At 37.3% G+C, this 14,527-nt stretch overlaps 1 protein-coding gene across 1 annotated transcript in view; it reads left to right on the top strand.

Moving 5' to 3' along the window:
• EFCAB5 (EF-hand calcium binding domain 5) overlaps positions 1 to 14,527 on the top strand; it is a 132,834-nt gene that overhangs the window by 10,623 nt on the left and 107,684 nt on the right. Inside the window, exon 3 of the mRNA XM_051992245.1 lies at positions 8,383 to 8,962. Within this exon, the coding sequence (XP_051848205.1) occupies positions 8,383 to 8,962 (580 nt within the window). The remainder of the gene's footprint in view (positions 1 to 8,382; positions 8,963 to 14,527) is intronic.

Below are 14,527 nucleotides of genomic sequence, written 5' to 3'. Positions count from 1 at the left end.
TTTAAAAAAGCAATGTTAATAACCAAGCTTATTTGATATTTGATAATCCATATTACTATTTTTTTCTATAACTAGAGTGACAATATCCTATCCTGTGGTTTCACTCAGAATCCCTATGATTCTGAGTCTTCTGCTGTCAATACTCTTTCCCCCATTCCTTTACACCAATCCATGTTTGCCACAATCTCTTCCTATGAAATTCTATTATACTTACCATTCTATGGTGCTCTCTGAAGTCCTATTCTATTGTTAACAAACTGTGCTTTGTAACAGACATGTACCCTTCCTGTGAAAACTACTTTATATTTAATTTTCTAAATACATGCTGTTTTCCCCCAATAAAACGTAAGTCCCTTGAGAGTTTTTTTTTTTTTCCTTTGCCTCTCTAGCACCTATCTTACCAATAATAGGTGATTGACAATTGCTTGTTGAATTGAATTGACTGGAATGCCTCATTTCCAACTGAGCTGGATAAGAAATATGTTACTATATCTTTACAATGAAATAAGTTTCTGTAGCAGCTTGTTGTATTCCACAACTCTAACATTTTGAGTGTCGACACTGTCATAGTTGTTTACTGGTGTTAACACATAAAACAAGGTATTCTTGATTATAATCTAAAACCTGGTGCACCGAAAAAATTACTTCTCTTCCTAGTTTGCTTCTCTCTCCCCTACCTCTCCCCTATTGGTAGAACTGAGTAAAACATGATCTTGTTTGTAAAGTGTTTTCGGTATTTGCAAAGGAACACTGTGCAATGGTGGTATGTCCCATCAATCGGCCAGCATCCATCATTATCACCCAGGCCTTGCCACACTTCCTGCATCATAGCAATGCTCCTTCTGATGACCAGGGTGCATTAATTGCCTAGAAATACACATTGCTTTGTCTAGAAAAAATGTTCCTTCTCAATAACCCTTTAGGCCAAGATTTGGCGGGATGAAACTCACTGTTTAAAAGCCACAGTCTATTTTATTTAAAATAAACAGAAGGGGTGGTAGAGTTGTTGGGTTCCATACTGTGCAGGGGTAGTCTTGACAAAGATGCTGAAATGGCTTGCCATTTCCTTCTCCGGTGCATTAATGAATACAGAAGTTAAATGTCTTGTCCAAAGTCACACAGCTAGTAAGTGTCTGGGACCTATTAGAACTCAGATCTTTCTGAGTCCAAGTCAAGGGCTCCATTCACTGAGTCATTTAGTTAGAGAGTAGAATTGTACTGCTTCCCTAGCTTTTAATACTAAATGGGTGTTGCTTCAGCCAGACTTGAGAAAGACCCTAGCTTAAGCTGGCCAAGGACTCCCACAGATGACTCCAGGGAAAAAGTGAGACTGGTGAATTTTCACAGACCTCACTCACTTAAATCCAACTCATTGGCAAGTCCTCTGATACGATGGTCCTCTTCAAGAACAGAAAAATGCTATATACCAAAAAGATCTATGGAAATCCAGAAACCAGAAGGAAAAGAAAACAATGTGAGTCATTTGAGTCAGAATCAGAGAAGGAAAAGAAAATTGATAGAGTAATGAATGTTTACTAGAGCCTGCTTGGCCAGATGGAGGGAAAGGATGATAGGTTCCCAATGCAGATGACAACACTGTCAGTATATAGTTGTGAGGGGTAGAGACTTCGAACATCCAGACATTTACTAGAGATCTCTTTCTTGTAAAAATAGAACTTATGTTTTTATTGAGTTTGCTAACACTTTCATCTGTCAGAAGATATGAGAATTAATGAAAGGAGCTACTACCCTGACTTAACAAGAAAGAACTGATTAGTGAGATGAAATGACAGATAGCTTGGGAGATTGTGACCATGTCATTTTATGATTGTAAATCCCAAAGAAGGGATTGTAATTCCCAAAGAGGCAAACTCAAATATGTGTATGAGACTTTAGAAAGATTGATTTCAAAAAGTTTTATGGTTAAAAAAACATATATATGTATATGTGTGTGTGCATAGTATATACAGACAAATATATCTTTGTTTATATATAGAGAGCATTCAGCTTTAAAAGAAAATGTAGATCAAATGGAATAGAAGGCTCTCAAGAGTAGAAATAGAAAATTATGAATGATCCCAAGATCATTTGAAGAAAATATGATGACATTTAAAGATACACAGGAAGCTTTCTGATGAGCTCAGATTTTCAAAAAAAAATAAATACAAATGATGGAAATTGTGTGTGTATGTGTGTGTTGGATTGGGGGGAAAATATTCTGCCGAGGATAAATACAAGAGTGAACTGAATAAGAATAGTGTCAGAAATGAGCCAAGAATTATTTAATGGATATCAAATTTCAAAATTTGGCTCTCTAGCTACTACCTATGCTTTTCCTCTTGTTTATCTGCAACTAATTTAAATGAAGCTGGAAGCCAGGGCCTGCTGAGAGAAACAGCAGAATCTTTACAAAATCATTTGGGAAATGTAATGAAGTATGTAAGATCCAGAACCTGGAGGTCCTGACTTGGTGTCTCTCTTCCTAACCACCCAATCTCATCACTTCATTCCCTCTTTGAATAACCCCATTTCCAGAATCATCCTCTCATCCCAGTTCACATCTCTCTGGGTATTGACTCTGTCTTTGCATTATATTCTCTAAGATTTCATCCAATTCTAAACAATTGGTGGTGTCCCAAATTTCTGGACTCGGCTGGGCCCATGGAAAGAATGACCTTACCATTCCACCAAATTACTCTTTCCAAAATTACTGATGATGTCGTAGCTGCCAATTCAATGGCCTTTTCCCAGTCCTCATTCTCCTTGACCATCTCTCTGAAGCCTTTGACACCACTGATCAGCCTTTCCTATGTGTCTCTCCTCTCTCTAGGTTTTCAGGACACCTCCTTCTCTCTCTTTGGTTTTGCTCTTTCTCCATCTTTGCTGGATCCTCATTCACATCATGCTCATTAATTGTAGTTATGACACAAGATTCTATCCTGGATTCTTTTCCCTTTTTCCTTTATACTACTTCACTATGCGTATGGTTTCAATCAAATTGAGATCTGGTAAAGACCTTAGCTTAAAAAGACCAAGGTCTCCCACTGCATCCAGGGTCCTCTCCAGTCATCCTGGTCTATATCTTGCCACTAGCCCCAGAAGGCTCTTGAGGGGAAAGTGAGGTAGGTGATCTTGCACAGCCTCCTCATTTAAATCCAATTTACTTGCATGTCACAACATCACCTCCCTGAGATCATGGTCCTCTTCCAGAAGGAAGGACAAACAACAACAACTTCAATTAGTGATCTCATCCTTGCCAACTAATTTAATTATCTTATTTATACTGTCAGAGTAATCTTCCCAAAACTCAGATTTGACTATGTCACTTTCCTATTTAATCATCTCCAGTGGCTCAAATAGGATCAAACAGAAAATCTTCAGTTTGGCATTCAAACTCAACCCTTCCTTCTTTCATTTTTCTTATATAAGAGTGACTTATATAGTCACTCTTCCCCCTCCCCATCATGTAGATGGTGATCTACTCACACTAATTTCCTTGCTGGTCCTTACAAAGGACCTTTCATTTCCTGATCCTGGATATTTTTACTGATTGGCCACCATGATTAGAATTCTCTCTTTCCATATCTCTGCCTCCTGGCTTTTCCAGCTTCCTTCAAGGCCCAACTAAAATCCTACCTTCTAAGGAAGCCTTTCCTGATCCCTCTTAATTCTAGTGGTTCCTTTCTAAGATTATCTCCAATTTATCCATTATATAATTTATTTGTATACAGCTGGTTACATGGTTTTCCTGTTTTAGATTGTGAGCCTCTCAAGAGCAGGGAATGTCCTTTTCTTGTCTTTGTATTCCAAGTGCTTGGTATAATATCTGACACATTGTAGGGATTTTTTAAAAGTTTACTAAAAAAAGTCCTTAGCCATAGTCTATGAAAGATCCCATTCTTGCTTCTATCTTTCTATGGTAGGATTAAGGAGAATCATACTACCTAGAACAAATTCAGAGTGCTGAAAGAATTTCCAATTTCAATAGATCAAAGAAAAGGAATCTTAAGTGCAAAAATATTTGTAGCAATTCTTTTTGTTATAGCAAAGAACTAGAAATGACAAGAGTATCCATTAATTGGCTAGAGACATGAATAAAATAGCAGTTGTTCTGAAAAAGATCTGGGGTTCCCAGTGGATTAAAAGCACCATATGATTCAGTAATGTGATTTGACTCTAAAAAATACCGATTACAATCTTGGATTCTGAGGATAGTTAGGTGACACAATGGATAGAATGACAGGCTTGAAGTTGGGAAGACTCATCTTCCCTAGTACAAATCTGGCCTCAGACACTTACTAGCTGTGTGACCCTCAACAAGTCACTATTAACCCTATTTGCCTTAGTTTCCTCACTTGCAAAATGATCTGAAGAAGGAAATAACAAACTACTCTTCTATCTTTGCCAAGAAAATCTCAAATAGGGTCATAAAGAGGCAGATCTGATTGAAACAACTGAACAACAATAATATTGGACTTCATTAAGAGATAATAAGATTAGTTGTGGCAAACTGTTGTTATCCTGGACGAGTTCCTCATCAACATACTTACCACTGGCATCCAGTATATTTATTGGCTCGAGGGTTGCCAATTACTTCGAAGATTAGCCCAGGAAAACTATAATTAGGAAGTAAGGTCACCGCCCACAAAATCATATTGTGATTTGCAAAGCCAAATATAGATGGCTTCTCCATTTCTCCTTTGGGAAGAAAAATAGCTGCATAAGTCCTTAGAAATGAATTGTGAGCAACAGCATCAAGAAATAGAGTAGAAAGTGACTGGAATGCATGTCTTATCAAAAGCTGCTTTCTATGGCCAGATGGCAATAATGATTGTGGGGAGAAAGGCTTTGGATTTCTTTGTTGTTGTTCTCTCCTCCTCCATATATCATGCTATCCATATTTTAAAGATTAAAATCTTTCATTTTATCTTAAAATTTAATAAAATTATCATTATCGTTATCATCATTAATTTAGGTGGCTATGAAGGCTATTGGGCATATAATACATTGATTTATTTCTGCGGTTGATAAAGGATCCTAATCCATTTGCAATCCTGTACATTCGTAGCACAGTTGGTGCTGGCATCTAACCCAGTTACAAACTGTGCCACCATTGTGCTGAGCAGCCTTGGTGGAGGAACAGATGGAGGCGAGGAGAAGATGGGATGTCACTCTGAGTCCTGCCGCCACACAAAGGGCTGCCGTTAACATTTGTGCACATGTGGGTGCCTTTCCCTCCTTTGTGATTTCTTTGGGTTATAGGCCCAGTGATGGCACTGCTGGGTCAAAGGGGATACACGGTTTGATGACCTTTTGGGCATAATTCCAGATTGCTCTCCAGAATGGTTGAATCAGTTCACAACTTCACTAATAATGTAATTTATATGTATATATATATATATTTTTTAAATAAAAAATCATTTTAGATAGCAATGACCAATTTTACCGAGTATTTTCTTCACAATAGCCATGGGAGGCAGGGAGTAAAAGTATTTTTCTTCTCATTTTACAAATGAGGAAACAGAACCTCATTACATGGCTTGCAAATAGTATTTTATATAGCCTCAGGAATGTCTCCTTACTTCTTGGGACTCCAGTTTCTTCACCTGTAAAATGAGAGACTTAGGAGACCCTTTAAATATCTTTTTCACCTTGAATTTTTATTTTACAAGGACACTTGGACTGAGGTTAAGTGACTTGCCCAGTATTACACAGAGATATCTAAAATGGGATTTGAAGTCAGGTCTTTCTGACTTCCAAATCCCTTCAGGCTTGAAGACACTACTGAAAGGGAATCTAGACTAGTGAATCCTAGTCTGACTATACTGCCCACTGGTTGTATGGCCTTTGAGAGCTATTTCAACTCTTCGGGTGAATTTTGGCCCAAATGATTTCCCAAATGGAAGCAAGCAGCCTAGCTTTCACATATCTACTCTAGCAAAAAACAAAACAAAACAAAAAAAAAAAAACAAAAACCCTAACTATTAAACCCAATCAAGAAATCCTCTGAGAATTAAGTGATCTCCTATACCCCAGAATTGCATGGAGGGTCAGCAGAAGAGCATGGGCAGCAAGACAAGTCCTGCCACCAAAAGCTACATGGACAGTGACAAACCATCTCATGTGACCAGAACCAGGCCAGAGATCTTTGTAGCCAGCAAGGGTTAGTATGGAGTAGCAGTAAGAATTGAGGGCTCCCCTGAGATGCCTCAGGGTGGTTGGGAACACCTGCAAGGAACCTTTGATGTGTCACGGATGGTCATTTTCATTTGGGGTACAGTACCACTCAGACAAGGAGCCCCCATCCTGAGGGCTTCAAGGTCTCAGTAACATTGTCCTAAGATGACACAAAGGATCCAGAACTCTAAGCCTCAAGGATCCAGAAGGGCCTAATTCCAGGAGGTAGAAGAAGTCAGTGTGGGAACCTGGGGGAACCAGGATGGGACCCAGTGGTTTCCAGTCTCCAACCCAAAAGCACAGCCAATGAAGACCTAGTTTATCCTGAGCACATCTCTGAATTTTTCAGAGTCCCAACCAACTCTCTCATTCTATAAATTGCAGAACAGATACCAATGTGTATTGATAGAAGGAATTTCCTTACTGAGAGTATCCCATATCAATTAAGTCTCCAATCCATGTTTTCCCATCCCCGCCAAGAAAGTTTTTACATTGGCTCATAAATTTTCAGTGATAAGAAACCTTGGATATCACCTAGTCCTGTCTCTTCCTACAGATGAGCACCTGAGGCCCAGAAAAATTAATTTGCCCAAGATCAGACAGATATCGACTCTAGCACCTTGCGTGATTTGTCCTGTCCCAGCTTTACCATATTTCTCTGTATCCTCTTAGCTTTGTCATCTTATAGTTGAATCATATTTCACTGAATTACTTTGCATAGCCAAAGTGGGATGTTGGGATTGGAACGCTAGGCTCGGATTTGGATTGACTAGTTCAAATCTGATGCTAACACCTACTAACTATACGGCCCTAAATAGATTCTTTCATCTCTAAGAGCGCCAGACACCTGTTTAGAAGGTATCTACTGAACACAGCTGGCATCTGCTTTGGGGAAAATAATTCCTCCAGATATCAGATTCACACATCCTTCATATATTTTCTTATAATGAAAAATCACATTAGGGAAGACTTTCTCTTGCAAGAACATAGTCAAGAATCACACAAGATCAATCAGTAAACATTTATTAAGCAACTACTATGTACCAAGATCTGTGCTAATCATTGGGAATGAAAAAAAAAAGCCCTCAAGGAGTTTACAATCTAATTAAGGAGGAGGAGAGACAATATGTAAACTTATATAAACAAAGCAAGCTATATGCAGTATGAATAGAAGATAATTAACAGAGGGAAGGAACTGGAATTAAGAGGAACTGGGTAATGCTTTCTGCTAGTAAGCGCTAAAGGTATCATCCCACACATAAAATTATTTAAAAGCAATGAAATAAAATAAATGTATAGATAGAAAAGAGATTAGAATAGGATCAGTTCAAAGAAAGTATTATTACTATTATTTTGTTAAATGTGTCTTTTTATTTTATCCAATTATAATTTAAAATTTATGGTGTTGTATATAATCTTATTCCTCATTTTGTTGTTATTGTTTTTTTAAGTTAAATATACATATTTCTTGACTATGCATTATCTATATCAGATTGCTTGCCGTCTGGGGAGAGAATCAAGGAAGGAGAAAAAAAACTGACACAAAATCTTACCAAAAAAAATGTTGAAAACTCTCTTTAGATGTAATTAGAAAAATACTATTAAGAGGAAAAAAAAATACACATTTTAAAAAAAGTTACCAATGGGATGATATCAATATATTGGGAGTCAAGTTAATAAAGGTCTATTCCAACTACATCAGAAATTAGTTATATGGCTTTAGTCACAACTTCCCTGGGTCTAATTTCCTCTTCTGTCAAATGAGGGGATTAGAGTTAGTTGAAGTTTAAGGTTCCTTCTAGAGGTTTTCTATGAACACAGAAGCTAAAGAGAATTTTAGCCAACCAAAGAATTGAGTTTCAATCAATCAATAAACACTTATGAAATGCCTATTATATGCCAGATACATAGCTTAGCACACTAAGAGATGAAGATACAAAAAGAGGCAAAAAATAGACCCTGTTTCTGAGGAATTTACCATCTAATGGATTAAAGAAAAGTATGAGGAAAACTTCCTATGGTTCATAGAACCATGTTTTATCTAATGGAAATATGAAAGTGATGGAGAGATAAGAGTGGGAGGAAATACACTTCAACAGAGATCTTTTATCTTGGTAGAAAAACTTTTTTCTTGAGCAATCTTTTACAATTGTATACATTTCATTTCTATCACTGATTTCCCACTTATTGTTTTCTTCCCAAAAGAAAATGTACAAGAAGATGAAGTGGAAGAGATGCTTAATCCTACTGCTCAAAAAGTATCTGAAGTAATTATATCAGATGAGCCTGAATTTAAGACATTAGAGGAAATGGTTTTGGACATAGAAGGACCTTCAAAGATGGCAGAAAGCATGTTTCCATGGAAGGACAATTTCTTTGAAAAAATTGAAGCAAGATCCATTGCTATGCAGGAAAATGTAATCAATAAGTTTCTCCAGCAAAAGGAAGTAGAGAAAAAGATGGATAAAAAGTTTCCTTTGGATAACTTGGCCTATGAATGGTTAAATGATAACAAAATGACATTGGATACGCAGGCATATTTACTTGAGAAACTGTTGCCCACCCTGATGCCAGGGGTTGAAAAATTATTAATGGAAGTAGAAAAGAGGAAGATTTTGCAATCTAAAAAGAAAATAAAATTTGATCCAATTAATTATTTGGGGGAATACCTGATGAGAAACAATCCCAATTACCAAAAAGACTTACCAGAAACTGGTTATTTGAAAGCAATGAAAGATGTCACAAAAGAAATGAAAACCCAAATTCCTGAAACTCCCTTCTATAGGTAAGTTTTTTTTTTTACATATTTTCTAAGATGGCTAATCATCTTCCACCAAAAACCCCAAAAAGGTATAGATTATCTAAAGCAGACATGGTGATTAGCATATTCTTAGTAGCCAAGAGCTTGAAAGAAATGGTTGTTTATTGATTTGATAAGAGTTATATTGATGGCATTGAATGATGGGAATATATTTGGTCTGGAGTCCTGTTCCTGCTCTCTCTGAGCTTGAGTAGCTAAGTCAGCTATAAAGTGAAGGGGTTCTTTTTGTGATGTCCTCTGTTGTTCTAGCTTTCAATCTGTGTGCTGAAGAATAGCACTGAAGAACAAAATAGCTTATATTTATAGAACACTTTACGGCCATAGAGAACTTCCTATTCATTTTCTTAATTACTTTATTCTTCACAATAATCCCTTGAGGACTTGGGATACAGACTTTGATGCTGTCCAGTCCAAAATTCTCATTTTATAGATGAAGAAACTGACCCCCCATTCACTTTTAAGAGACTTGCCTAAGGTCACAAGATTCTCTGACTCCAAATTCAATTGTTCAGTAATAAGAGTGTTATTGACCTCACTTTACAGGTAAAAAAAACTGAGGTTCACAGAGATTAAATGAATTCATTAAGATCACATAGTTAAATATTGGAGTCAGTAAATGAGTCCTTGTTTTATGATTCCCTATTCTGCTCTATTTCTTCTCTAGAATACAGATGAATATAAAATATTGTCTATATCCCCAAGGAACATATCTTGTCAGAGACACAAAATTAATACTCATGAAACTGCACAATATCAATTCAATTCAATAAACATTTATACACACCTCATTTGTGTGCGACACTCTGATAGGCCCTAAATGAAACTGTCCTTGTCCTCAAGAAGCTTACATTCTGTTGGGGAAGACAAGAAAGAGAAGAAGGAACAATACCAAGGAGCTGAGGAGAGATCTGGCCAGGGCTCAAACAATAATTCAGAATACTTTGATGTTGTTAGGATAGTGTTTCTGAATATTTGCTTTTGAAGGACCATATTTATAACCAAATGGTATAAGAACTGTACCCCATATCACACTGTTGATTCATATTCATCAGCAAATGTTCATAAACAAATGAACCTTTCCTCTTTTTTATTCCCATCAATTGGGAATATAGCTGGAAAATCCCTGATTAGCTAAGAAGTGCCAGAAAGGGCTGTGATATGGGACTGTGGAAGAATATGAGCTTTGGGAGTTAGGAGCTGTCCTAACCTCCTTCTGTTATCAGGATGTTGCTATCATACCATCACTAAGTGAATTTACAATGTCTTTTGTTGTTCAGTTTTTGTTGTTGTTGTTGTTGTGTTAGACTCTTTGTGACCCCATTTGAGTTTCCTTGGCAGAGATACTGGAGTGGTTTGCCATTTCCTTTTCCAGCTCCTTCAACAGATGGGAAAACTGAGGCAAAAAGGGTGAAGTGATTTGCTAAGGGTCACATAGTATCTGAGGTCTGATTTGATCTCAATTCCTATTGACTCACGGCCCAGGACTGTATTCACTGTGAAACATAAACTGTGTATACAACTAGAGCTTGACTATCAAGTTTGACCTGATAGTTTGTTATTCAGCTCTCCAAACTACACTAACTTAATCTGCAGGTATCAAGACACCTAACTTGCTACCTGTCAATAAAGGAATCATGGAAGAGATAATATATGAGTCAGAGTGGGCAAGATTTGAATAGTTGGAATGGAGAAAGGGACAAGGAAATTTCAGGTGGGGTAACTGAAGGAGCAAAGAGATGCATGTGAGATTAAACAGAGTTTAAAAAAAAGAATAAAAGGCAATAAAGAAAAAAATGGAGTTTTTATAGAACAGTGAAAAATTTGTCCTAGTTAGAATTGAAGGTTTTGTTGCATTTGCTTTAGAGAGATATGAGGATATCTAACTAGGTAAGGGACAAATTATGGGTAACTTTGAACATTAGTCTGAGAGATGTGTTATTTAATCCATAGATGATAGAAACATTATGGAAGAGAGGAAAGAAGTAAAGTAGAAGTAAAAATCCTGTGTTTGAGTCCCACCTATGCAACCATAGGCAAGTCTCCTCACCATCCTGAGCCTCAGTTTACTGACTATAAAATGACAGGCTTGGACTAGATAGCTACTGAGTCCCTTGTAGCTCTAGGTCTCTGATTTTTGAGCAATGGAATTGTTTTATATTATATTATAAAATAAAATAATTTTAGAAATAATTACTAATAGCATTAAATGAAAATAAGACTGGATAAACAAATCGTGTTTTTTACCTGAGATTCAGTTTTACTAGATCACTAAAATTCCTGTCAACTTTAAAAAACAGACAAAAATCTATACATTTTAATATACTATCAGAATCCTCTTTGGATAGCATCTTCTAATATAGCTAGGTCCCAATCAGGATAATTAGTGAATCCCCTAAAATGGCATATGTATTCATACTACCTACAGTTATGATTATGTAAAATAACCTCAATGGAAATACTCAGTGTAAATCCAAATAATGGGAACCCAGAATTCAGCATGTGAACCATTTTGGACCTAGATGTATTCAGCCCTCCCCCAAAGGTGAACCACAAGGCCCCCTTTTGTATTTTAACCCTCTGGACTCCTTAAATTTCTCCAGCAATAGTTCCCATGGAACTAGATCACAGGATCATTGATCTGGAAGGGATGCTAAAAGTCATCCAGTCCAATCCTCTCATTTTAAAGATGGGTTCGATGAAGCCCATAGAATAAGTGACTTAGCTAATGTGAGACAAAGAGCAAATCAAAGAAGTGATTACCGACCCAGGCCCTCTGACCCTAAAAAAACCTGTGCATTTCTCTGCCATGCTGCCTTTTGTGGGGCATACCTCCCTCTGCTGTCAAGTCTTGTACATTGGTTGTAGGTGAAAACTCGGAGCTTTTATTTTTAGCTAGAAACCAAATCTCGGGAGTTTTGATATTGTTGAGAACTGCCAGCAGCATGCAGGGAGCTGTATCATCAAATTTAATAAGTAACTTGAAGAACATTTTCTCCTACCATCTGTTCTTGCACAGTAATGAATTAGATTTATACTTAGTCCTATTTGCATAAATAACACCTACAATTTAGGAACTGGTTTCATGAATTTAAATCAATATGTTGACAAACACTGCCCACCTATGTGTTGAAATATAGTCTATAAATATTCCTCCTGAGGAGATAAATATGCTTAAATAACAGCATAATCCCATTTCAGATGTGATTATGCAGAATGGTGGAGACAGGAGAGACCTAAGACATCATGTAGTCCAATTTTTTTTTTCATTTTACAGATGAAGAAACTGAGCTTGAAGGAGCAGGACTCCCGAGTCCTTCTAATCTTTTCCTGCTCTAATCCATCTTCACGTAGTTGCCAAAATAATCTTTCTAAAGCCCAAGTATAATCATATCATTCTCCTCCTCAAGAACCCTTGATGGCTCCCTCTTGCCTCTAGGATAAAAACCACATTATTTAGCTTGAGATTTAAAACCCTTCAGAGTCGGCCTCAGGACTACCTTTGTAGATTTACTGCACATTATTCCCTCTTCTTGATTCTGAGTCCATCATTCTAGCTACTGCACCACCTAACTGCTTGATTTCCCTTCACATACTCGATATTTTGGCCAAATTTGCACACTTGCTACTCTCTAAATAGAACATTCCTCTCCCATCTCCATACCTTTATATAGACTATTTCAACGCCTGGACTGCATTGCTCAGAGTCCTTATCTTCCTCCAAGATTCAGCTTCTTCTTGAAGTCAGTCTCTCTCTCTCTCTCTCTCTCTCTCTCTCTCTCTCTCTCTCTCTCTCTCTCTCTCCCTCGTTTCTCTCTCTCTCTCTTTCTCTTTCTCTGTGTCTCTGTGTGTCTCTCTCTCTTTCTCTCTGACTCTCTTTTTCTCTCTCTTTCTCTGTCTCTGTCTGTCTCTGTCTTTGTGTCTCTGTCTGTCTCTGTCTCTATCTCTTTCTTCCTCTTTTCGCTTTCCTTCTCTTCTTTTTCTCTGTGTTTCTCTGCCTCTTCAATCCACTCTATTCAAGTTATCACACATATGCTCCCTTGTCTACATACTACATCCCCACTATAGAATATAGACTTTGAAAGGAGAGATTGTTTTTAATTTTGTTTTTGTATCTCAAATGTCAATATCAAAGCAAAATGACTTAATGGGTAGAAACTTGACCTTGAAACTCAGAAAAAACGAGTCAAAATCCTACCTTTGAAATACATACTGGGCAAGTCATTTAACTTCTCAGGCTTCTAGGCTTCTAGTGCCAACCTGGAGAGGGGGAGGAAATTTCCTCATCTGACTGTTTCCAAAACTAATGAAATCACAGTCCAGTCCTGAAGTCTCACAGCTGGATAAGAGTGAAGAATTCAGTTCTTTTGACTCATTCAGGGTTCTTTGTACTCCACCAAATACAGAGATCAGTTCATGCAGTCTCTAAAATAGTTGTAGTCAGAGTTAACAATATCTGTAACAAGAATAAGAATGAGTCTACTACATGTCTACTTTGGTTTTCTTCTTAGAGCAGCAGTGATGGCTCAGGATCACTCACTGGCCTCATGCAGGTCACTGTGAGATGGGAGATTCAGAGCCATTCTTTGCCAGGGACATAGTTTTTATTTGGACAAATATCTTTTTTAGAGGAAGTCTTTGGGAGAGTTGGAGTAATTAAGGATAAACTCCCAGGCTAGATGGATGAGATTAGAGCTTCATCTCTCCATGGCAATAATCCAGAATCTAGCTGCACGTCAACAGATGGCTGAATCAGGCAATTTTGTAAAATGTTCAGCCATCATGGGGATGCTGCTCAAGGCGGCGTGTTCTCCTGCCTGGTGCCTGATGGCTTGCAGCTCAGGTGTCCAGGTTTCTTAGTAGAAAATGTTAAGGCTTTGAAAAAAAAATCTGAAATAACTGATTATTTGAGTTTTCTCCTATCTGATCCAAGGTGGGAAAGGAAGTAGAGTTCTTCCAGTTAATTAACATCTAAGAAAAAAGAGGTTCCATTCCTTTTGGAAACCATTGTGACTTACTTTTTTTTTTTTTTTTTTTTTACTTTCACTGCCTTATCTTTTAGCAGTATCATTAAAATATACAACTATCTTAAAGAAAAAAAAACCCTATGGTTCTTTGGCATTGATTCCTGCCTTTGAGCAGGAGTATGAACAGAAAAAGGAAACATCTCTAATTTGTATCTAAACACAAAGATGCATCTTTGCTTACTTAGAACAATTGTCATAGCAATGGTCCAGCTACTTTCAGAAACAGACTATCATCATATAATGTAGAGTTCTGATATTTGATACACTTAAGAGTGCTTTTGGTCATGGTCCTTGACAGATGGGTCCAGAGCCCATGTCACTTCCCCCACAGCCCTTGCCACTTCCCCCACACTAAAGCTGCTTTTCTCTATCCAGGGCTTCTTTTATTAAAAGGAAAACAGATTTTATGACTCACTTGTGCCGTAATGTGAATCAGTTTAATGAATTGCTCTCTCAACAATATTTAAAGTAGAGAAACCTGTAAGAATGGTTATCTAAGGGTAGA

This window comes from Antechinus flavipes, chromosome 4 (assembly GCF_016432865.1).
Source record: "Antechinus flavipes isolate AdamAnt ecotype Samford, QLD, Australia chromosome 4, AdamAnt_v2, whole genome shotgun sequence".
In the NCBI taxonomy this organism is placed as follows: domain Eukaryota; kingdom Metazoa; phylum Chordata; class Mammalia; order Dasyuromorphia; family Dasyuridae; genus Antechinus; species Antechinus flavipes.
Note: the sequence above shows the minus strand (reverse complement) of the source record. Positions and strands in the feature narration are given on the sequence as shown.